Source organism: Culex quinquefasciatus, chromosome 2 (assembly GCF_015732765.1).
Source record: "Culex quinquefasciatus strain JHB chromosome 2, VPISU_Cqui_1.0_pri_paternal, whole genome shotgun sequence".
Lineage (NCBI taxonomy): Eukaryota > Metazoa > Arthropoda > Insecta > Diptera > Culicidae > Culex > Culex quinquefasciatus.
In genome coordinates, this window is record NC_051862.1 from 28,502,792 (window position 1) to 28,528,299 (window position 25,508).

The 25,508-nt window shown below is 35.4% G+C and overlaps 3 protein-coding genes and 1 long non-coding RNA gene across 4 annotated transcripts; 1 reads left to right on the forward strand and 3 right to left on the reverse strand.

The window, feature by feature from the left end:
* The first annotated feature begins 3,024 nt into the window (after nt 1-3,024).
* LOC6046320 (girdin) lies at nt 3,025-17,288 on the forward strand. Its single transcript, XM_001863506.2, has 2 exons — nt 3,025-3,310; nt 14,256-17,288. Exons 1-2 carry the CDS (start codon nt 3,276-3,278, stop codon nt 17,227-17,229), a joined length of 3,009 nt encoding a protein of 1,002 aa, XP_001863541.2. The 5' UTR covers nt 3,025-3,275; the 3' UTR covers nt 17,230-17,288.
* On the reverse strand, nt 6,825-7,656 carry LOC6046322 (angiopoietin-related protein 2). Its single transcript, XM_001863505.2, has 3 exons — nt 7,596-7,656; nt 7,017-7,538; nt 6,825-6,963 (listed from the first exon to the last, which is right to left on the reverse strand). Exons 1-3 carry the CDS (start codon nt 7,652-7,654, stop codon nt 6,846-6,848), a joined length of 699 nt encoding a protein of 232 aa, XP_001863540.2. The 5' UTR covers nt 7,655-7,656; the 3' UTR covers nt 6,825-6,845.
* A 169-nt stretch (nt 17,289-17,457) lies between the features above and the next one.
* On the reverse strand, nt 17,458-21,742 carry LOC119765945 (microfibril-associated glycoprotein 4-like). The gene is made up of 3 exons (XM_038250223.1): nt 21,666-21,742; nt 21,042-21,605; nt 17,458-17,464 (listed from the first exon to the last, which is right to left on the reverse strand). The coding sequence occupies exons 1-3, from the start codon at nt 21,740-21,742 to the stop codon at nt 17,458-17,460; spliced, it is 648 nt and encodes a 215-aa protein (XP_038106151.1).
* A 1,110-nt stretch (nt 21,743-22,852) lies between these two features.
* On the reverse strand, nt 22,853-25,004 carry LOC119767457. Its single transcript, XR_005277525.1, has 3 exons — nt 24,881-25,004; nt 24,476-24,800; nt 22,853-23,162 (listed from the first exon to the last, which is right to left on the reverse strand). It is a non-coding gene; the product is annotated as an uncharacterized LOC119767457 (long non-coding RNA).
* Between the last annotated feature and the right edge of the window lie 504 nt (nt 25,005-25,508).

Consider the following 25,508-nt stretch of genomic DNA (forward strand, 5'->3'; position numbering starts at 1 on the left):
TTACAAAGCGGACGGCGTAACCATTCGGCCACGCACTGCCACCAAATTGCTTTAATATTTACTGAAAAAAGGAAAAATATTTTTTTTGCTTTAAAAGCTTTCTGAATAATTTTTGCTTGAATTCAATATACCTAATTTTGAATGTTTTTGAAACATTTTAGAATCATTATCCGTAAGAATATATAAGCTAGCAATTAAAACTTAAACCTTTAACAACTTTACCACATTTCGAATTTCTTCAATGATACCCCGCTTAGGGCTTTCACGGTGCTCAAAATACCGTTATTATGAAAAAAAAAAAAATGCACTCCGAGATTTTGGGGTCTATCGATTCCTTACACCATAGCGCATCTCTGTGCAAAAAATAAAAACATTCGCTGATGTAGTTTTCGAGATACAGCCCTTTTAAGATGTTACATCCGATTTTTAATAAGAAAACCAAAACAATCAATACAATCCTTATGAAACTTGGCCCAGAGATACTTGACAGTCATACGAAGCAAAAAACACCTTTATCTCGAAATGCATATTCTTTAAAGTGCTGAAATTGTTTTGATTTTATGGGTTTTCTTTGAAAAAAATCGGAAATAACATTTTAAAATGGCTGTATCTCGAGAACTACATCAGCAAACCTTCTGAAACTTGGTCCAGAGATACTTGACAGTCATACGAAGCAAAAAACACCTTTATCTCGAAATGCATATTCTTTAAAGTGCTGAAATTGTATTGATTTTATGGATTTTCTTTGAAAAAATCGGAAATAACATTTAAAAATGGCTGTATCTCGAGAACTACATCAGCGAATGTTTTTATTTTTTGCACAGAGATGCGCTATGGTGTAAGGAATCGATAGACCCCAAAATCTCGGAGTGCATATTTTTTTTCATAATAACGGTATTTTGAGCACCGTAATTATAATATTAAATCAGAACAATATTTATAATTTTCAAAAAAATATTTGATTATCTGAAAAAGTTTTTTTTTTGGGTCAACTCTTTTAAAACGCATATTTGGCATCATAATTGCTAATGACATTATTTAATTGCAAAAAATGAAAAAATACAACAAATTGAGAAAAGAAAAGTAAAAAAATATGAGCAAAACTAGATAGATACATAATAACAAATGGTTGAAAGAAAAAGTTCAAATGGAGAAAGGATGACAATGTTTCTTTTTTCAATCTTAAATAATTGTAATAAATTATTTTTCAAAATTCACACTTTTTTTAATTCAATTTTTTGAAGAAGAAGAAAAACCCACAAAAATAGCTTTTTTGCAATTCCGTCGTGAAACTACTTACTTTTCCTGTCATTCTTGAACGACGAAATAGCCTACTTTTCTGTACCAAAAATAACAGAATCGAATAGCAACACTTTTCAAAATAAATGCTGAAAAGTAACACTTTTCATCATTTTTTTTTATTTAAACGATTTATTGACAAAATACATGAAAATTTGACATAAAATTTCACTCAGTGTTGAACTTTTCAGCACTTGTTTCGAAAAGTAACACTTTTCAAAAAAATTTTGATTTAAACGATTTATTGACGAAATTCATGAAAATTTGACATAAAATTTCACTCAGTGTGTGTTGTTGGAATTGCAAAAAATGTTGTATGAAACTCATTGCAAAACTTGATTTTTTCAGCACTCTTCGTATTTATCCAACTCGGTGAACCTCGTTGGATAAATGTACGACTCGTGCTGAAAAAATCCTCTTTTTGCATCTTGTTGCATAAACTACTATTTCTTCACTTATTTATTTTATTAACTGCTTGCTTACTATGCCAGAATGCAAAAACTCACAGAATAAAAATTGAACCAAAAATAAATTAAATTTAGGCCGTTGCAAATATTTATTGGAGTTGTTTGTCCCTCGACTCTGACCAAAGTCAATGGGAGGGGGGGGGGGGCAAAAAAATAAATAAAAAAGTTTAAACATTGAATTAACGAGCCATGGTTTCAACATTTGCATAAAAAAAAGTGTTTAAAAATGCATTATACACCTGTCCAGTTGTTTTTTAGTCATTAATTTCCAAAATACTTAAGTATTGACGAAAATTTATTTTTTTGCAAAAAAGAAAGTTTTTGCGGTGCTGTACATTGGAATTTCATAAAAATTCAAAATATTTTTAATCCAGCCCAAATATGCTTAATATGGTTATCAATGCAGAAAAATGCACTTAGATTGTTTTTAGCTGATTTGACTTTTATTTTCATTAAAATTTTGAAGTTTTTTGAAAAAAATACGCTTTTGATTTTGAGGAACTGCTCATGTTTGAAAGAATTACATTTTTTATGAGCCCTGAATGTTAAACTTTATCAACAGGTATTAGACGTGAAGTTAAATTAATAGAATTTTACAAGAGTGGATGTTGCTATTTTGGAATAAATGTCTGCGAAAAAACACCAACCGACTAAAGATGAATGAGTAAAGTTTTTTTTACATCAATACCGATTTACCGCAAATTCACAGCAACTGATTGCCCTAACTATGTGCGAATTCGGTCGGTTATAGACGCAATGATGGATTGCAAAATAGTTACATTGTGAAAAGAAAAATATACTTCTGTTCTTAGAGATTACCCCAATCTCCCTTACATTTTGGAGGCTCCTAGCACAAAAACCAAACATCGAATATGCAAAGTGGGTATGAACTTGAGCACATTCACCTTACAGTAATGTTGGCACTTGTATGTTTACTGTTTCGTATTTAATATTGATTTTCTTCGGGTAAGTTTTTTTTAATGCTCTTTTTATGTTAGAACAATAAAATTGAGAAGTTTTGTTTTTAATATAATGATTTTATTTCTACAGGTCATTTGTAGCTTGACCATCTTTTGTATCTTTTGCCATAATTACGCATGATTAGAAAAACACAAAATTTTAACTCTTTTCCCCCCGTCCCAACCAGCTAATATAAATTCGTCCAACTTTAAAAAACACAGTTATCTCAAGGGTCTCAATTGAAAACGTTATAAAAGCGATTGCGCTTTCGTTTCGGATGCTCAGTTCGTTTGTGCACTTCGTCGGGTGCTGAGAATATACATACTCTTTCCATTTTTTTTTATTTTGTTACCTTGCGGGAGAAAATACACCAGTCTGGAAGGAGGAGAAAAAAAAATAAAAATAAAACAAGCAGAACGAAGAATTTGGACCGCGATCGGCCGGGAGCGTGCGCGAGTGTGTGAGGAGGAGCTGGTCGATTAACAAGAAACGAACCTGCTTCTCGCTGGCTGAGAGCAAGAGCTGCAAGGAGAGAGAAGGAAAGAAAGAATGGATAACACCGCGAAGAGCCTCATTTGCTTGCTGTAAGTTTTGCCGATCGATCTAATGCCAAGTGTACGAGAGAGGCGCTGGCGGGATTTTTGAAAAGGGTGTGAAGGGTGATTGTGCCAACTTAAAAGTGATTTGCGTGTATTGTGATAATGTGTTAAGCAAATTAATTATAAAATTGTGGACAAAAGAATGTATTTTGGTAAATTGTTTATTATCAAGTTTTTTATGTTGTGTGTTCGAAAAGTAGATTATTGGTTATTTATTATAGTTTTTGTTTAGATTTAGAATGATTTAAAACATAAAAATTCTCCTGTTGTTATTATTATTTAGTTTGTGCTTATCTCAATTGAAAAAAAAATCCATATTGCAATATTGTATATTGCAATGACTGGCTAAAATCTTTAGCTATTCGTCGATTGAAATTTTTGAAAAAGTTAAATTGTTCCCATTTTCACATCCTTCAAGTAAAAGCAAGGTTGTAAAATTTCAAACTATGACTATTTATATCATTCTCAATCGGTGAATTGATTATTACATAATATGCCTTAATTTTTCAATTAACGATATCTCTGTTTTGTTCGATTTTTTTGTGAAACTTTCCGCTAATTAATATTTTTTAAATTTCGTATTTGATTGCATAACATTTGAAAAAGAAAGAAAATATTTCTTTCAACAGTTCTGTAATGTTAGGCTTGATTTTATGATTTCTGAGTTTTTTTTTTTGTAAAAGATCAGAAACATCAAAGATGGTTTAAGTTCCCATAAATGGTTTTATATTTGAGAATAATGTGAATTGTTTGGAGAAATCGACGGTAGAAGTTAATTTTATTTAATGTCTATGTAATTTTATTCAAGCAAGTTTTTTTCAATAGTGCTTCAATAACAGTTTTGTTAAAAATTTGATGTATAAAAAAACTTGAGTGATTTTGACAGGCGCTATGCTTCTAAAAAATTTCTACCTTAACAGGTTTGTTTAACTAAGCTTGTAATTGTTCAATAAATTTGAGGTCAAGTGACTAAAAAGTTCAAAGCTTGAGAAATCTGCATTCAAATCTGAGGATATTTCTGAGTTTTGTTTCAAAAACTTAAAACTTTGAACCAATTTTCAGATCGTATGTTTTATTTTGCAAAAAAAAACTCGATTCTAGCAAATTATCTCACCACAGTTTACGGTGCTTACAAGAATTTTACGTATTTTTACTTAAATTTATTCAAATTCTTTGAAATTATAAAAGAGTATTTGCATGCTTAGAAGCTTAATCAGTTCTCAATTATTTTGTTTATAGTTTTTGCATTCTCCCAAATAGCAATCCTGATAGAATTAGAAAAAATAGAAGATTTCTAATTATTTTACAATATTTGAAAAAAAGATGGTTCATAAATGTTTCACATATTTTTATCAATTATTTTTGAATATTTTTCATAAATTAAATTTTCAAATTGTAATAATTTAGTGATTCTTCATAAAAAGCAAACAATAATAAACAAAATGATTATTGCATTTTTTGTTTTATCTCTGAAGAAATTAATTGAGGTTTGATGATAAAGAAATACGGAATAAAAAAAAGTAAGAAATATCTTTTTGAAGAGAAAATTCATAAAGAGCAGTTTTATTTTAATTAGGAAAGCTTTCAAAATTCAGAACTAATATATTTTTTCAACGAATCGCTTCAAAAACAATAAACGAGTATGTTTTTTTTTATTTTCGTAAATTGTTCCGTAATTTTTAGTTTTGTGTTTATCAGTTGTTTTTTAAACTAATTCTATATGCCATGTTAAAAATAATTTAAATTTCTTCCAAAGTGAATTAAAATAATGTTTTTTTTTTTGTTATTGTGGCTCATTCTTTATTTACAGACTTTGAAAATTTTATAGCAAACTCGGAATCTTTCAAAAAAAAAAAAAAAAAAAAGAATCGAAAAAAGGATTCGAAACATGTAGTCTTAAGGCTGGTACAAATTTTATTTAAAGTTTTTGTACTTTTTTCAACTTCATTTGAATTGTAAGTGCAATCAGCTGAAATCAATTGAAAATGCATTCCCCTACGTTTAGAATCTTTTTCAGCATGTTTGGGTTGATGTAAACATTTTTTGAATTTTAGAAAAAAAATCGATGTTTAGTTTGACAAAAAAGTTTTTTTTCGCTCAAATCTTACATTTTTTGAAAACAAACAATTGCAAAACAACTGAACTGCCCATGTTCGCATAAATGTCCGATATGCAAAAACAGCAAGCTGAGAAAAAAACAATTTGAAGTTTGTCCCACACATAAGGCTGCGTGTTAAGTTTTCACGAAAAAACAGAATTTCCTCCTAATTTCTAGAACAAAGTACTGGATGTTATAGGCTATTTAGAAAGAGCACACGATTTTGAACCAAACTGCATCAATAACTCAAAAGTGATGAAAATGCATATAGGACATTTATGCGATCATGGGCAGTGAACTAGTGTAAAATTTATTTTAAAACACATTTTACATTCAAATGTTTAGACTTTGGCTTGTTACTAAATTGTTTGCCCCCTCTCAGAGAACTTTTAAAAATATTTGTATCGGCCATAGTCTGTACAAAAGACTGCATTTTTGTATTTTTGTATCATAGACTGTACAAAAGAATAAACTACATATACATATTAAAAAATAATATTTTTAATGCAGTTCGGTATAATGTAAAAGGAATTATATAGTTTTGTTTAAAAACATAGGACCCCATAGTTCATACCTCCTTTAAACATATGTAGAGTACAAAAATAAATTAAAAGATACAATATGCAAACATCATAATAATAACTTTTTGATTTGTTGTTTTTGAAGCGATTTATAAAATAAATTAAAAATCAAATTTGTTCACCCCTTTTCAAATGTTCCCCCACGAAGTTGTCTGCGTGCGTTTGTGTGTGCGGTTCGTGCCCGGAATTTTGCACGCGCTTGTGTCTATTTTTGCCGGTACCTCTCCTCTTGTACTAAATCTAATGGACAAAGGAAAGGAGAAATTGGGGGGGAGGGGAGAAAGATAATGACGGCCGATGGCTAATGGCCGGTGGACGGAGGTGGTCAATACTAGAACAGCCAGGCAGACAGCAACAACAGACTGATCAGAGAGTGTGTGGTGAAATTAAGTCAGATCATGCGCTGTCTTCTTCGGGCTCGGGTGGTGGAACCAGCCCACGATATTTGAATGATAACGGTTAGATTCAATGGAGCTTGACCCACTTTGCTGGCCCCCGGGACTGGGGTGGGCTGGGAGTGGATTTTTTTTTAGTTTGGTTAATATCGGAATCCGGTTCTTTATTTTGACGCAAGATCTTGATTTATCGAAAGGTGAATCATGTTTTATGGCTTCGATGGGAAGACCAGAAAAATTGGGCTACATTTAAATGTGAATGGATGGCGGAATAATCGGGCAGACGTTTTTTGATTGATGAAAGTTCAAGAATCAAAAAGGAAGACGAGTTGGGGCGTCAAAATCGTAACCTTTTCCGTTGATGGAGTCATAACATTTATGATGTTTCTACAGTTCAGATGATAAATATTTATTAGAGTGGTGTTAAAAAATTAGTTCAATGAGTTCTAGTTTATTGAACGAATCATCATACGAGCCTTTCTGAGCACTTCGCTACTTCCTCTAAACGCAATCCATCGTATTCCTGCGTTGTCTTTGCCTTGGAAGTATCTTCCATTCAAATTGCTATAATAAAAAAATGTGTATTTTTGACTCAACAAATTTTTAAACTAACATACCTGTGCAAGCAATATCTATACCACCACGCACCGTAATACGACTCAGCGCAATTCCCCTCCCACTCATCATTATCAGCATCAAATGTGGAGAACTTCATGCCAAAATGATAACTCAAAGAATCTCCAGCACTTCCAGTGAAATTTCCCAAACTTCTCAGCAGATAATGTTGCTCTGGTCCAGCCACTCGAAATTCGCTGTATCGTGCCACCGCCCGAACTCCATCCCAATCCTCCAGAACCACGTGCAACTCGTACCGTCTTGAGTAGGTCAACTCGTGAATTTTGCTCAAACCTAACCAAAATTCACCTTCGATGTTCCCGAATCCGCGCTCGTACTCGTCCCAATCGCGGTAAAAGTGAACCGATCCTTCGTAGCGATTCTGGATCACAATCCAGCTTCCACCCTCGTACTCCTGGTCACAGAAAACCTCGAATGGATCGCGGAATCCCGGTTGGGGGTGGATCAGCTGGATTCCCGAGTGAGGATTTGTAGTCAGTGAGCACGTCTGGGGTAGATTAGATCTGACGTTTTAAAGATCATGGTTAAAAAACATGCAATATTATTAAAATATCTTCAACCTTGCAAACTTAAAACTGGCAAAGATTAAAGTAGCTTTAAGCAACGATGTAACAGGCATTGTGATCAAGAACTAACTGTGACCAACTCGATTGTTTGGTTTCTTATGTTCCAAATTACCTACACGCAGAAAAATAGGGCATATTTGAATCAACAAAACGTTTTGTTGATTTGAAAATCAAGATTTTTGTTGAATCAACGCTAAACGTCAAAGCAACTTTTTCAAAACAACAAAAGATTTTTGTGGAGTTGAGAAAATCAAGGTTTGTTTCAACGCAAAATCGGCGTTGATTATATTCAACAAAAATTTTGTTGAATCAAACCTCGTACAGGCTGATTCTACAAAATATTTTTCTGCGTGTACGGTTGGCCAAAGTCATTGATTGACCAATGTAGAACAACTTGTTGGTTGTCGCGCTTGTCGTTCTGAAGTGAAGATGACAGGTAGTACTCGTTGTTATCATGTCGTCGTGATCGTGCTTCCTTGTCGCACGTTCAATTTGAGCTAAATCTTACAAATTTACAATAGGGTAGGGTAGTCATCAATGAGACACTTTTGGTTTTCAACTTTCAGCGATTTTTGTAATTTTTTCATCAGTATGGTTTAATAAGCTTTTTGTTGCATTTTCTTTCTATTAATGTGTTCTAACATTGACCATAATATGAGATCGATCCGACATCTACAACCAGAGTTATTCAGCTGTCTCATTGTAGACGCACTTGGCAGGAACAATGAGACAGCTGGGGAACAATGAGACACTCTACGAAAATCAATATTTTTCTAGTCAAACATCATGTTTTTGTATTGTTCCATTGCAGGTGACATGCCTTGAACATTTTAGAGCGATTTTGCCAACATGAAACTTTAATTAAAAAAAGTTATACTAAAAAGTATTTAAATTTTGTAAAATCCATATATTTTACCAGATAACTTTATATTTTTGGTTAAATGAAGTTCAAACTCACTAAATATGCCAAAATTCACTTCCAATTCATGTTTTGAAAGATTTCCATAGATTTTGAAAAGTTTAATGAAGAAAAATCAAAGTGTCTCATTGTTACCCATGGGCTGAAAGGGGTGGGGAACAATGAGACAGCCTTGGATTCTGGGTATATTTTAAATTTTGGCCAAACCTAATGAAAGGACATTGTAGCCCAACTAATGCCCTGTGAAATGACGAAAGAAATTTGGAGAAATATTAGTTTTTGTGTTAATGGCAGTCTATGAGTAAAAATTTAATTTTTGTCCATAATTTACTTTTACACCCCAGAATCAAACATTTATGAATTACTTTTCAAGGGAGCGTCCATAACCAAAGCCACTAATATGGCAGACGTGTATCCAGTAGACACACCTTTCCCCCAAATATGAGCCTGATTGGTTGAAACTACGACTTGTGAGAGCCATTTTATCATTGTTCCCCGTGTCTCATTGATGACTACTCTACCCTATTCAATTTTATGTCTGAGATAGGTATGCATCGAAAACCGTAAAAAAGTGCAATATTTCGACTCGCGATACAAATGCTATCTCGATCAGATAAGGTACCTTTTCACTCGTGGCAATTGTGTCAAAATTATGGTAATTTTCCAAATCCAGAACAATATAAAAAAATGAAAAATTGAAACTCAGAGGTCCAATCATCAAAGTTTCTTTGTCTTTTTTTTACTTTTCGAAAAAAATATATTTCCAGGTTTGAGCAAACATGAGCACTATTGAGAAAATTGAAAAAGCAAAGTTTTCGCAAAAACTATTACCTTTATTAACTTTTTGATTCCAAATCTGATTATACCTATAACAATGAATTCGAAAGAAATTTCGAGCATTTCTATTTATGTTACGGTGCAAGAATGAATAATTTTATTTAAAAAAAATCAACAATAATATGTCATAACAAAATTGTGTCAAAAAATGAACTGATCTTCTCATAATTGAAAATTCTGATATTATGCCAAATCAAGTATTCCGAGAAAACGCGTTTTTCTGTGTGTCACCAAAACTTCGCCAAGGCAATTTTCAAGGTGGATGAGATTATAGCTGTTTGGTTTTTCGCATCGGCAGTAAATATTTTACAATATTTTAATGAAATTCAAGTTTTGCAAGATGCGTTTGAACGATTTCTACCACAAATAGCTCTCTGGTTGTCAATATCCAAGGGACCGTCGAGGAAGAGAATCATCAGTTTACAGAACGATGCAAAAGGAAGACTCTGTTGAAATTTTTTTTCTTGATACCCAGCTATGGGAGAGAATCATGGCAACGCCCAGCAAACAAAAACAAACTTATGTCAAACACCCTTCAAAGCTTCGTTTCGCGAAGAAAAATGTCTATGCAAGCCATGAGAAAGTGAAATTATTGACAACCGGAAGAGATTTTAAAAGCAAACAGAATCCAAGGGACCGTCGAGGAAGAGATCATTCAAGCAAGAGAAAATATCGAGGAATGAAGAGAATTGGAATATGCATATTGAAGGGACTGAAGAATTCATCGATGGATGGAGCAATATTGATATCGAGAAGATCGACAGCCAGAGAGTCGACTGTATCACGATTAGCATTAGCATTAGCATTTTACCAAAAAAAATATAGGTAAAAGCCGATTCTTCAATTCTGGATTAAAACATAAACATTATTATATATTGAATAAATATATATTTTTTTAAATAACCACTACTGTGTCTTGCCAATGGCTTTTTTCAAAATAAAGCTCAAAAGTACTAAGACTGAAATACAGCCATTCCATTTGAAAAGAGCCTAAACCGAATAAAAGTTCTCCGATCGGGCTCAAAATTTTTCTGGGGGTTCCTTGGCCTAAATAATTAGACCCGTATTTTTTTGTTTGGCCATTAGGGTTACCTACATCGTGCTAGGGTGGTTGGAAAAATGGCAATTTTCATAATTTTTCGCAAAAACCACTTTTTTTCAAAAAATCATATCTCCACGTCATTTCATCCGATTTTAGCTGTCTTAGACGCAAAAGAAAGGTAGTTAGTTTGGCTATTTGAGAAAAATTGTAAAATGTTTCTAAAATCTAGCTTAACATTTGAAAAAGTCGTATGAAAACTTAAAATGGCGTTTTGACCGTGTCTGGACCAAAGAGCCTATGTCTGAAAATATTTTTATCTGATTCCTCGGAAAATTTCACATAACATATCAATAAATTGGCGATGTTGAACCTTACGTTTCCGAGATATAATTTTTTGAAAATAAAAACTGAGTTTTTCGACGCGCCACGCGCAAAAACAGAAAAATGACGAAATCGGCAAAAAACAACTTTTTTCACTAAAACTGCGATAACTTAAAAATTTTAGCGATGACCTATACTTGTTAGGGTACTAAAAGTTGCGTAATTGAATTACAAAAATGTTGGTACCCTAACATGTATAGGTCATCGCTGAAATTTTAAGTTATCGCAGTTTTAGTGAAAAAAGTTGTTTTTTTTTTGCCGATTTCTTCATTTTCCTGTTTTTGCGCGTGGCGCGTCGAAAAACTCAGTTTTTATTTTCAAAAAATTATATCTCGGAAACGTACGGTTCAACATCGCCAATTTATTGATATGTTATGTGAAATTTTCCGAGGAATCAGAAAAAAATATTTTCAGACGTAGGCTCTTTGCTCCAGAGACGGTCAAAACGCCATTTTAAGTTTTCATACGACTTTTTCAAATGTTAAGCTAGATTTTTGAAACATTTTACTATTTTTCTCAAATAGCCAAACTAATCACCTTTCTTTTGCGTCTAAGACAGCTAAAATCGGATGAAATGACGTGAAGATATGATTTTTTGAAAAAAGTGGTTTTTGCGAAAAATGATGAAAATTGCCATTTTTCGAACCACCCTAGCACGATGTAGGTCACCCTAATGACCAAACAAAAAAATACGGGTCTAATTATTTAGGCCAAGGAATCCCCAGAAAAATTTTGAGCCCGATCGGAGAATTGTTTTTCGGTTTAGGCTCTTTTCAAATGGAATTGCTGAATATATATAATATTTTATTTCAGTCTAAGTCCTTTTGAGCTTTTTCCTGGAGCAAAACTGTAGTGTAAATTCCATTTACTATTTCAAAATTTAATCTACTAAGGCCGTTGCAAATATTTTTCAAAGTTTATGTCACCCCTCTCTCTTCCCCCCTTTAAAACTGGTTTGAAAAATCAGGGGGCAAAAAAATATTTTTCCAAAAAACTTCAAAATTCCCCCCCCTCCCCCACGACATTGGTCAGAGTCGAGGGACATAAACTTCAAAAAAATATTTGCAACGGCCTAAAAGGCACTGCTTTAACCCTTTACTGCCCAAACATTTTTCCAAGAATTTTTATTTTTTTTTCTTGTTCAGGAGGTCATTTTGAGCAACCTTTGTGCATCGAAAAACTTTTATCTCTAGATTTATGTTTTTCTTCATTCATTTTTTGTATTTTTTTTAAAAATGCGTTTATCTTCTTTAGGTTTTTCTTGAAGTTTCGGGCCTACAACCTTTTTTTCTGTTTTGTTGTTTGGTAAACATATATTTCAGCCGGGACCGTGGTGTAGGGGTAAGCGTGATTGCCTCTCACCCAGTCGGCCTGGGTTCGATCCCAGACGGTCCCGGTGGCATTTTTCGAGACGAGATTTGTCTGATCACGCCTTCCGTCGAACGGGAAGTAAATGTTGGCCCCGGACTAACCTAAAAAGGTTAGGTCGTTAGCTCACTCCAGGTGTAGGAGTCGTCTCCCTGGGTCCTGCCTCGGTTGAGTCGCTGGTAGGCAGTTGGACTAACAATCCAAAGGTCGTCAGTTCGAGTCCCGGGGTGGATGGAAGCTAAGGTGTAAAAAGAGGTTTGCAATTGCCTCAACAATCAAGCCTTCGAACACCTAGTTTCGAGTAGGAATCTCGCAATCGAGAACGCCAAGGCAATGCTGTAGAGCGAATAATTTGATTTTTTTTGATATTTTTAGTAATTTTGTTTGATTTTTGACAACGAAATAATGGTCTAGAATTTGGCAAATTTTTATGAGATTTTTTATTTTATTTTTCTTTATTTGAATAAAACTTGACCATGCATTCCTTATGTCAAAGGAAGACTTTTTAAATTATTTGTTTATCTTAGGAGTCTCCATTCAGTTGACCCAGTTGCTCGGTCATACAAAATGTGCATGTGGATATTCCAAAATCTGTATCTGGAGATTGGAGTTTCTGTTCAATTTCTATTCGGCAAAGTTGTAGGTTGTGGTAAGAACTTTTAAAAAATGATTATTCATTTGATTTGTCGTCTGAAAAAGTTGATTTCCCAAAATGCGTATTCTAAGGTCATGTTTTGAGCTAGAGTTTAGTATCGGTATCGTCTAGTTTGGTATAAAAAAAAATTTATTTTGCAAATGCAGATTTGCAATCGAAAATTACTTTTTTTTTTCAAGTCATAGGCAGTTTTATTTATGTTTTATTTTTCCGAAAATTGATCTATTTTTTGCTATTTAAAACTTCTTCATGAAGGAAAAGCACACCTGCTAAAAATATTTTTGAAATGCTGAGAATTTTTTTAACCTCGTGTTGTTTTTTTACTCTGTTGATCGAACTGGCGGTTGCTAATACACTCAACCCCCGGTGGTTGGTCACTTTTTCGTTTGACATTTTTTTAGTTTGTACCCCGTTGGTTGGTCAAAATCAAACTAAAAAGTGACGAACTGTCACTTTTTACACGGCGCTCACGCACACTATCAAAACAATCGTTTGGTAGTGTGCGTGAACTCCGTGTAAAAGAGGTGTCAAACTAAAAGTGACCCCGAACGTTTGACAACAGTTGATGTCAAACCATCGGGGTTTGAGTGTAGTTTTTCTCAGTTCGCCTTATTAGCGCTCATTAATTTACTGGCGATTTCTTTGAAACTATTGTTTCCAACTTCATTGTTTATAATAAAAACTGTAATGTAATTTTCTGCTATTTATGATAAAAATAATTTAAGAACAATAAAAATCAAGCCCAAGTGTAATAGCCCACTTGATTCTCTTCTTAATTGAATTTGATAATCATTTTTACTGAAAAGAGTAGAAAATTCCACAATAGTTTAATTTTTTAACATTAAAAAATCAAACCAAATCAGGCCTAATTAGGATATACCTGATTGCGTTTTTTTTCTCACAAAATATAAACTTTGTGAGCAACCAAAGTTAAACATAATAAAATATTAGGAAATTTTCCAAGCATTTCAGAAATATTTTTACCAGGCTTTAGTGGGTTTTCTTCAAAAAGTTTTTTTTAGTTGCAACAAAATTAACTATTTTCGAAAAAATGCTAAAATATTGTAAAGTAAATTTCAATTGCAAGTTTATAAATTTTAAAACCTCAAAAACCATCACACTTTGTCTAATGTTTTTTGAGTGGACTAAACACACGGACTCCAAGTTAAAGCGAGGAAACAAACATTTCGCTGAAAATTCCAATTTAAAAGTTTTTTTCGGAATTGCAAAAACAATGCAACTCGTTGAAAACTCGTTTTTTCCAGCGATCGTCGTTTTTATTTTCAAAATTGGCAAAGAGGCTAAAAATTGCACATTTTGAGGAGCATTGGATGACTATCGTTAATTGACCGATTTCCAAAATTGGTTATGATGTTTTTAAAGGCTGTTCTACTTTTAGATCTGCTCGAAACTATCAAATATTACTAAAATGTTATTTTATTTCAATTCCAGCTCGCTCGCGGTCCTCATCGCCGTCGTCGATGGTGCCGCCACCCCGAGCACCCCGAAGGCTGTCCTGGGCAAAGATGGCGCGATGCGCATCTACCGGCTGGAGATCGAGAACGAGCAGGACGTTTCGAAGCTGAACTTTCCCAACCACGAGGAGGTGATCCTGAACTCACCGCGCATCAGCGTGCTCAGTGTGCAGATGCTGCTCCAGCTGCGCTCGGTCAAGACGTTCTGGATCCAGAACGGGACCGTTCCGGTGGCCCACGTGACGCCGCAGATCCGGAAGATGGTCATCAGGAATTGCAGCACGAGCGATGTGATTATCGATCCGAGGGGGGAGTACGAGATGAAGCACTTTACGTTGATTTACGGCGAGTTGAAGGCACTTCCGCTGAACTTGAACTCGATGAAGAAGCTGGAGAAGCTGTCGTTGAACGAGAACAAGATCGAGTATGTGAATTTGGCGGATTTGGCTGGGTTGAAGAACTTGAAGGAGTTGAGTTTGTTGAGGAACAAGATCTTCCAGATTCATGCGCCTGCGCTGCAGATTGCGGATTTTCCGAATTTGGAGAAGCTGAACGCTGGGTCGAACAGGTTGACGGGGATCGACTTTGAACGGTGGAATGCTCCCTCGCTGAGGGTGGTCTACCTGCAGCGGAATCAGCTGGCCGCCGTGCTGTCCCTTCCGGGAGCGCTGCCAGCGCTGGTTGAAGTGAGTCTGTACGAGAATCCTTTGAGCTGTGAGTGGTATAATTTGGCCAAGCGAGAGCTGAAGGTTAGGAAGGTTAAGATTCTGAACAAGGATCAGACGGTGTGCGAAGAATCGGACGAAGCGCTGGACGATCTTGTGACCAAGACCAGGCTGCAGGACACGTTCGTGACGATCCAGCTGATGAACCACATGAACTCGGAGATCATGACAAGCTCAAAGATCGGTTCGGTTGAACTGCAGGGAAAGGTCAGCGACTCGATGGGAAAGGTTAAGCTGCTGGAGAATCAGCAGAGGATCTTGCAGCTGTCGATGAACAACTCGGTGATCTCGATTCAGAACCTGCAAAGCAGAAATGACATTTTGGGAAAAGCGCTGGAGATTCTCAAAAGCAAGAACGACTACCTGAGCACCGCACTCAAGACGACGAGCGAAGACATCTCAAAAGAAGTTCAGCAACTGCGAACGGACAACGCCGTGCTGCAAGTTCGGGACAAAAGCTTCGAAAAGTCGATAGATTTGCTGCAGAAGAACACGGTTGAACTCCAGAAGGACGACAAGCGGCTTGAGAAGGCAATCTTAGCTCTAAGAAGTGACAACCAAGCCATCAAGGCGGACATCCAGAAGCGATTGAACGTTACCAACGGAAACTTCTCGGCGGAAATCCGGCAACTGAAGCAGGAGAGTGCAACCTTCATGATGAAGGACAAAGCGCTCGAGCAGATGCTGGAAAGTCTGCAGAAAGGTGCCGCTGATCTGCAGAAGGGCGAGAAACGGTTCGAGAAATCGCTAGAAGTGCTGCGCTCGGAGAATGTATGGCTAAAGGAGAAGCTCAACGATACGGTGGCGAACGTGACGGGGGAATTGTCGGAACTGTGGGAGCAGAGCGATGGCCTGCAGAATCTGTGGCAGACGTCGCTGGCGAAACTTCAAAACGATAGTGTGGAACTACGGAAGGAGGACAAGAGGCTGGCGAAATCGCTGGAGCTGATTCAGGAATCGAACGAAGCGACGAAGAAGGAAGTACATACTCAGCTCACCAAGGCCGGGGTGAACTTTTCGGCGATGGTTCAGCAACTACGGAAAGAGAGTGAAGATTCGCAGGATGTTGTGCGGAAGTCGTTGGAGAGGCTGGAGAAGGAGAATGCGGAACTGAGGGGATTGGAGAGCTCACTGATGAAGATTCAAAACGAGAACGAGCAGCTCCGAACGTCGATGCAGAACCACCTGAGTGCGGCTACCGGAAACGTCTCAACCGACATCATGCAGCTGTTTGAGGAAACTGGCTTCATGAAGACGCAGATAAAGGAAACAACCGACAAGGCGGACAACTTGATGATTTCGCTGACCATGCTCGGAAGTGAAACCACGGAAGTTCGCAACGAGAACGCCAAACTGGTCAAGAATTTGGCCAAACTGCAAGAGGAGAACGAAGCCACCAAGACGAACATGCAGAGCTTGCTGAACATCACAACGGATCACTTCTCGGCTATCATGCAGCAACTGCAGATGGAAAGCGAAGGTCTGCAGAACAGCCTGCAGGAATCGCTGGAGAAACTGCAAACCGATAACATGGATCTGCAGAACGCCAACGAAGGACTCGGTAAAACCATCCTCCAACTCCAAACTGAAAACAAAGAATCCCAAAACAACCTGCACATGCTACTGAACGTAACGACGGAGAACTTCTCCGTAGCATTCCAGCAACTGCACGAAGAGAACGAAGGCCTCGAGAAGTCGCTAGCCATCCTGCAAGATCAAAACCTCGACCTAAAGCGGTGGAACGAAAACCTGGAAAAGTCCGTTAAGCAACTCCAGCGCGAAAACGAAGCCATGCGGAACTCGATGCAGCAACTCCAAATGCAAACGGCACAACAGATGACCAAAACGGCAACACAGTCCAACAACCAAGCCGCACTCCTAACCGACAAGCTCGTCGACCAGCTTAGGAAAGAAAACGCCGCACTGGAAGCGAAACTAAAGCAAAGCAACGAGAAGTCAGCGGAGGAGATTGCCCAGCTGCACAAGCGCATGGACGAGTTCCTGAAGGCGAACATGGTTGCTGGGATTGCTGCGAGCATGATGGACGGAGGGATGAACGCGATGATGAACTCGGTGGCGATGAACGCCGCGGCGAGTCCGGAGATGAGCGTCAAGGAGGTGGATTCTGCGGCGAAGACGGTTGAGGAAAGTTCGACCAAGGGCGTGAGCGTCGAGGCTGGAACAGAAGCAGCGCAAACGGGGGAAACGGCGGAGAAGAAGGCGTAGCTGAGAATGAGTCTGTTTGGTTAGAGTAATTTTAGGTGGTAAATATAGAATTAATTTAAATAAAATGTTGGTTGTTTTTTTTATTTCTGTAATATCACATCGTCATGAGTCATGTTTTGAAATTGAAATACTTGTGTGTGTGTGTGTGTGTGTGTGTGTGTTTGGGTCATACAACTACATCATGACATACATTTCAAGAGCAAGATTTTAACTTATGCATCCAAGCGTCTAGATTCTGAAATATAAGTTTTTGAATTCGTTGAATTGATAGCGCCAAAATGTAGGCAACCAGTACAAGTTTTTCGTTTTGCCTACCATAATAGGGGGAAGCAGGCTACAAACAGAAAAGGCGAATTCGTTGTTATGACATAATGTTATTTTGATTTTTTCACAAATCGAGAAAATAAAAAAAAATTGATTTTTAATTCGATTAATTTCAAATATAAATCTTCCAAATTAAGCTGGAAGCAATTCTCCGCGAAAACCGGAAATTTGTAAATATTTGTATCAGTGGAATGAATAATTCATTAAACTAAATTGAATTATTTTTCGATCGATAGGTGATAGGTTGCCTATGATCTTTGATGAAATATTGTTTTTTGAATAAATCAAATTACGAACATTTTTTTTATTTTGGCATTTTGAAACATTTAGAGGTCGTGCTCCAATTCGGATAAAATTTTCAGCGTTTGTTTGTCTATAGATGAGATGAAACGAAACTATTTATTTTTTTATTTTTTGATATGTTTTAGAGGACATCAAATGCCAACTTTTCAGAAATTTCCAGAATGGGCAAAAAATCTTTGACCGAGTTATAACTTTTTGAATCAATACAGATTTTTCAAAAAATCGAAATATTGGTCGCAAAAATATTTCAACTGCATTTTTCGATGTAAAATCGAATTTGCAATCAAAAAGTACTATAGTAAACTTTTGATAAAGTGCACCGTTTCCAAGTTATAACCATTTTTAGGTAACTTTTTTGAAAATAGTCGCAGTTTTTCATATTTTAAAAACAGTGCCCATGTTTGCCCACTATTGAAAAACATATTTTTGAAAAGCTGAGAAAATTCTCTAAATTTTGCTTTTTCGGACTTTGTTGATACGACCCTTAGTTGCTGAGATATAGCCATGCAAAGGATAAAAAACAGAAAAATTGATGTTTTCTAAGTCTCACCCAAACAACCCACCATTTTCTTATGTCGATATCTCAGCAACTATAGGTCCGATTTACAATGTTAAAACATGAAACATTCGCAAAATTTTCCGATCTTTTCGAAAAAAATATTTTCAAAAATTTAATATTGAATGTTTGGCCCGATTGAAATGTTAGTCTAGATTTAAATTATTTCGAATTTTTTTTTCGAAAAGACCGGAAAATTTCACGAATGTTTTATGTTTTGACATTGTAAATCGGACCTATAGTTGCTGAGATATCGACATTAGAAAATGGTAGGTTGTTTGGGTGAGACTTAGAAAACATCAATTTTCCTGTTTTTTAACCTTTGCATGGCAATATCTCAGCAACCATGGGTCGTATCAACAAAGTCCGGAAAAGCATAGAGAATTTTCTCAGCTTTTCAAAAATATTTTGTTCAATGGTGGGCAAGCATGGGCACTATTTTTAAAAAATGAAAAACTGCGACTATTTTCAAAAAAGTTACCTAAAAATGGTTATAACTTGGAAACGGTGCACTTTATCAAAAATTTACTAACGTACTTTTTGATTGCAAATTCGATTTCACATCGAAAAATGAAGTTGAAAAATTTTTGCAACCAATATTTCGATTTTTGAAAAAATCTGTATTGATTCAAAAAATCATAACTCGGTAAAAGATTTTTTGCCCATTCTGGAAATTTCTGAAAAGTTGGCATTTGATGTCCTCTAAAACATATCAAAAAATAATAAAATAAAAAAAGTGTTTTTTTGCAAATCAAGTTTTAGTGACAAAAAGTTAAATAAAAAATCCCCAAATTTTTTTTACCGTGTATCATTTTTTTTTTCAGTGTAGTCCATATCCATACCTACAACTTTGCCAAAGACACCAAATCGATCAAAAAATTCCTTCAAAAGATACAGATTTTTGAATTTTCACATATCATTTTTGTATGAACAGCTGCCAAATTTGTATGGAAAATTATATGGACAAACTAATGATGCAAAATGGCTTCTTTGAGCATACCGAAGGCACCAAAAAAGTTTCAGCCGGATTAAAAAATACAAAAATTAAAATTAAAGAAAAAAGACCGATTCCGTAGAGAACTGCTCAGCCCTTCAAAATGTGACATAAACATCCGAGATTGGTTGGACTGTTTCTCATAGCTTTCGCAAATTACTGTTAAAAATTATTTTTTTTTAAAACCATAATATCTTTTTGCTACAGCCTCCAACATCTATTTTTCCATAGGCCAAAAGTTAGGTGATTTCATGGAATATATCGCAGTTTTTTGATAGTTTTAAGATTTTTCTATAACAAACATTTTACAACGTTAGTTTTTGCTCTGTATGCCAACAAGACGACAATTTTTGGTCTCAATTTTGACATATTCGAAATTCGTCAATCGGGGCACCGACCACCGACCTCACTATTTTTTTGAAAAAAAAAAAATAAAAAGCAAAATCAAGTTTGCCTGAAATATTTTTTTAAACAATATTTCTGCAAAAAAATCTAATTTGGTGGCAAGCTGTTGTCCATTCTTTTTTGTGCTTCAAAACATGTTAAAAAATTCGAAAATATAAAATTAAGTAGAATCTATCTTAAGAATTCATCTATTAGTGTTGGTAAATTAGATCAAAAATGAGTTATTTTTTTAGAGGGTAACTATTTTTTTAACCAATACATACAACTTTGCTGAAGTATCGGAAATTTCCAAAACTCTGCTCATGCCTGTTCCAATCCTGGACATTTGTTTTAAGTTTTTTTTTCATACATGTAATGAAGTATTGCACCCATTGTCCATGTATTATATTAAAATAAAGCTTTTTTCAATTAGCGTTCAAAAAATTGCGATGAAAATTGTTAATTTTATATAAAATAAAAAGTATAACAAATCTTCTGAACATGCTCAAAATGATTCTAATAGCAGAGGAATGCATTTTTAATATTTTTTTCAGCAGATTGCACTTAAATTTCCATTAAAATTTTGAAATTCCTTGAACTAATTTTTTTGCCGTCTGATTTTTCAACCAATTTTGATGGAGAGGGGGGAGGGGGGCTACAATCTTATATTAGTCAAAAATAGCATACAGGACGCTTGATTTTATCATCACAAAAACCTTAAATTTTATTATCAATAAATGGATCAATAACGAAATGAAAACTTAAATTTTTGATCAATTTAGCGTAATCAATTAAACATATTATATTACAAATATTTTTAACACAATTCAATCTACTGCACGGATCATCATTCTAGACTTCCTCAGACTATATCCGTTAGGTCTAAAAGTTCTCCAATCCATTCCTGCACGATCGAAGCCTTGCATGTACTTTCCGTTCAAGTTGCTGGAAATAATTTTAATTATGTTTCGTTCACAAATTTAACATTAGCATCGAAGCTATCAAATTTTTGGTAGTTTATGTACAGTGCCATCTAACACCGATTTTTCAAACATTTCTTCCTGCCAAAAATCAACGTTGATTTTAAAATAATTCATTTTTGTGTGATGTTTTAGATTGGATTTCGATCAACAATTTAGAACAAAAATGAAGTTAGTCCCATTTATCAGTCATTTTTTGACAAGTTGAAATGTGTCCAAAAGTCGTGTTGCCAAAACCGGGATGGCACTGTATTTAAAAGCTTCTACTTGCCTGCGATGACACAGTCTGTACCACCATGCACCATACCAACCAATGGCACAATTGCCATCCGGAGAAAGATCGTTATTGTTATCGAATGTAGAGAATTTCATACCCAGGTGATACTCCATGAGTGAATCCCCAGCACTGCCACTAAAGTTGCCCAAGCTTCTAAGCATGTATTTTTCCTTAGGTCCTGCCACCAGAAAGTCACTGTACCGTGCCACCGCTTGAACCCCTTCCCAATCCTCCAAAAGCACGAGCAACTCGTACCGTCTCGAATAGGTCAGCTCGTGGATCTTGCTCAAACCTAACCAAAATTCACCGTTCAGGTTGCCGAATCCACGCTCGTAATCGTTCCAATCACGATAGAAATGCACCGATCCATTGAAACGATTCTGGATCACGATCCAGCCACCGCCCTCGTACTCCTGGTCACAAAACACCCCGAATGGTTCACTGAATCCCGGTTGAGGGTGGGTCAGTTGGATGCCGGAGTTTTGCTGAGTTGATTGAGAGCATGTTTGGGGAAGATTAAAGTTTAGATTTCTCGCGGAAACATCAGATTGGTTAGGGCTGAAAAGAGGATGAAATTTGTTTTATTTTTTTATCTTGTTTATTTGAATAAAGATTTACCTTTCAGCTGAAAATGTACTAGTAAACTGCCAAATAGCAAAGTAAAACAAAACTTGCAGCGATTTGCCTTCTCTCATGATGGAAATGCACCTACTTCTTCGTGGCCGAGCTGGGTTGCCTTTTATATTGCAGTATTAAAACGGGGAACGGTGATCTTGAACAAGATTCTCTAATCTACACATTGTTGTGTTTTCTCTTTAAAGACCAAGAGTGCAGGTTCCTTTTGTGGATTTGAATTATAGCACAAACAACGTTAAGTACAGGCTCAACACGTTTCCTCGAATTTGACCCATTTTATAAGATCAACCTTTATACAACTAATACTTTCTTGCAAATATTGTCATAGTGAATGAATGCAGATAATGGAATGGGATAATTACCCGCCAACTGACACAGCAGTTGTCCCCTCTTCGATTTGCGTGAAACTTTGTTCAAAGGGGTAATTTTGGTTTATGATCACGAATCCGGGGTCCAGAGGTCCAGAGGGGCAGAGATTTTAGTGTGATTGATAATTTGTTTGAAATATAATCATCAACAATTCTTAAAAGATAAAAAAAATCCTAGGGGAACAGCATCTAACTCCGTCTTGTCTGTAATGTTGCCATATCGGCACTTTGACGTTCACTAATAAAATGCGTTTTCAACTGAAATCGAGTGATAAAAAGCTCAACAGAATGTGAGCAAGCAAGTTTCTATCAACAGTTTTACATAATAAGTTGTTTAATTATTGAAAATCAGCTAATCAGCTAAAACATACGAGAATTTCCCCTACTTAGAGATTCCATTAATTAAGCTTCCTTGACTGAAAAGTCCGTCGGACGTTCGTCGTTTGTCGTCCGTGCAATCGTACGACGTCGCACGACAATGTCGCGCGACTTTCGCATGAATGTCAGACGTTTTTGCACCAAAATGTCGTATTTGTCGTACGATCGATAATCGAAATTGTTCGACATTGTCGTACGACATTCGACCGACGTCGCACGGTTTTGTTATTTAGGATGTCGTGCCTTTGTCGTGTGCTGTCATTTCGGTATTTTGAGGTTATTTTCAAAATAAAATTCACTTTGTTTATGTTTTTGATTATGTTTATTCATTTGTATTAGTTTGCACTGGCCTGGCACTTTGTTTTTGAAATATTTACTATCACTGCAGCCATAATTTTCTTAATTTCGCTTAAGGGCGGGATTGGCCGTTGCACAAGAAGGAAATACAAACCGACTCCTTTTGGTCCGACGATGGCCGACCACTTTTGGAAAGGTTCTGCTTGTCTACCCTTCCAATGTTCGAGTGCTGCCCCGTGGGAAGTTTGTCCACCTCGATCGCCTTCACCCGGAGGATGTTCTCGGCCGGAAGTATCTCCAGGAAGAAGACTGAGTTTTGATAATGGCGCTTTTGAGATTCCGCTAGAAGTCCAACACCACCAACGCATTTTCATTGTCCTTTTCCTCTTGCTAGTCCACGTCCAGCAAAGGCACTCTGGAAACTGTTTGTACAGAACTGGAACGAATAAAATAATTTAAAAAAAAGCAGAATTCAAGAACTTAAAAATTTTAAGACATGACGTGTTTTATAAATATTTTGCATTTCAAAATTTTGAGAAAGAAAGATTCATGTTTTGAAATTTAAAAAGCTGACTTTTATCAGAATTGTTGTGTTTAAAAAAATGAAACATGTTTTGTTTGATTTTATTGTGGGTAGCAGTGAGGTTCTGATGTATCCAATGACAAAAATAAAATATTTTCGAAATGCCGTTGCAAATATTTTTCAAAGTTAATATCAAAGTTATAAATAATATTTATAAAAAAACCTTAAATATTTGAAATCACAAAATTGTAAAACAGAAAAATAGATAAAATTAAAAACTTATTATCTAGTTTATTATTGTATTTTTTAGAATTACAAACCTCAAGATATTAGGAATCAGAAATTAATACGAAGAATTTTAAAAGTATTAAGACTTTCAAGAGTTTTTAAACTTCTAAATTATTTGGAATATAAAAACTTGAAGAATTAAAATACAATTTTTCAGAATATCAGAATGTAGGATTTTCGAATGCTAGATTTTGAGAGTTCTGTAAATTCGAAAATTTCACAATTTTAGAATCTAAGAATTGTATTATGTTAGTAGTTTATGTTTATGTTAGTAATTTAGAGTTTTAGCATTTTTTTGATGCCAGAATATATGTTATCTTGAGAATTTTATTAGAACTAGGATCTTTAATTTTTTTTCAAATTCTTAAGATTATGAATAACCTTGAATTTTCTCATTTCAAGATTTAATGGTTTTTTAAACTATGCAATTTGAAGAATTTGAAAAGAAGCAAGGAATTGTGGAAATTTAAAAATTTAAGAATGTTGGAATTTTTTAACTTGAAATTTTTATATATTTTTTAATTAAAAATAAAAATTTATGGAATTTTAGATTGATAGTATTAGGAATTTAAGAATCCTCGATTATTTTAATTTAGGATTTCAGAAGTTAAGAATTTGGAATTTTAAGAATTTTTAGTTATTTATTTCAGAACGAAAGAGTTATATTTTTTTTATTTTTGGATTTTAAAATTTTAAATATATCATTTAATCTCCAAATTTTAAAAAAACTAAATCTTTTTAGAATTTTTGAAATAAGGATTTCAGAAGTTAAGAATTTTGAAATTTTTAGAATTATTAAATGAAAAAATCCTCAATTCAAAATTGTACAATTTCAAATTTGAATATTTTTCTTCGCCGAATTATTGGTTTTATGTTTATGTTTAGTTTTGCGTCATACAAACGCACTCCCAACACACCTCATCCAAAACACTACTCACCGGTTCCATTAACAAATTCTGGCTGTTTAGAAACGTCGCGGGAGTTTATTATTCCGTCCTCCTCCATCTTTTTATTCACGCGGAACAGCGATTGACTCCCGAGCTTGAATGTTCCGTCTCCCTCCTTCTGTTTCCGACACATTCAACACTCGGACACTCCTTCTCCTTTGGAAATGCAACTTCCGCGGAAAGCAAAACACCAATCCGCTTTCTCAATCGCAGACCGATTCCTTCCGATACCGTCCTCCGGCATAGTCCATGGACATGGCCCACTGAATTAACGATATGTCCCGTCTTCGTCCTTCACCGCCACGAAAACCGAAATCTGGAAATCCAGAACATAAGACTATGATTTGGCCGTTCGCCACTCCAGCCGAAACTTTCCGGAAAAGTAACACAACTTACCAAAATCCTCCAGTAGCCCAACAGCAACGACAACTGGTTCAATTCGGTTGAAATCAAGTCCAAACAAGATCAACTGAAGAGAACTGTCAAACTGTTTGCGTCGACGAAAATCGTGACGTCGAAATTAAGGAAAATCAATGGAAAAAACAATGTCGCGCATGTCGAGTGTTTGTCGTGCGTTCGTCGTCTTTTCGACCAATCGATATCGAAACGGTAAAATCAAAACCGTGCGACAACTCGTACGACGTGCGACATTTTTCAAACAGGGATTAAAGGAACACAGCAGAATTCGTCAGAATGTAAAGCGCCGAAATGTAGGCAACCATTGAAAGCTTTTCGTTCCTCTTGCCAGAATAGGGGGAGTCAGGCAACATATTGAATAGATTACGATGATGTTGTGTTTTGAAATATGGTAATTTTTTGAATGTCGGTAATTTATTCCTTGTTGTGCGAAAATCTTGCAACCCTTTCAAATACTACAAATAAAGCAGCTTAGTTTGTATAAAAGTTACGGAAATTGCGGAAGTTCCATAACTTATATATTTTTTCGATAAAAGTGTGATTAAAATTAAATTGTGAAAAAGGCACGAACCACCTAATTGAGAGTATAGTTATTAAAATCCATGAT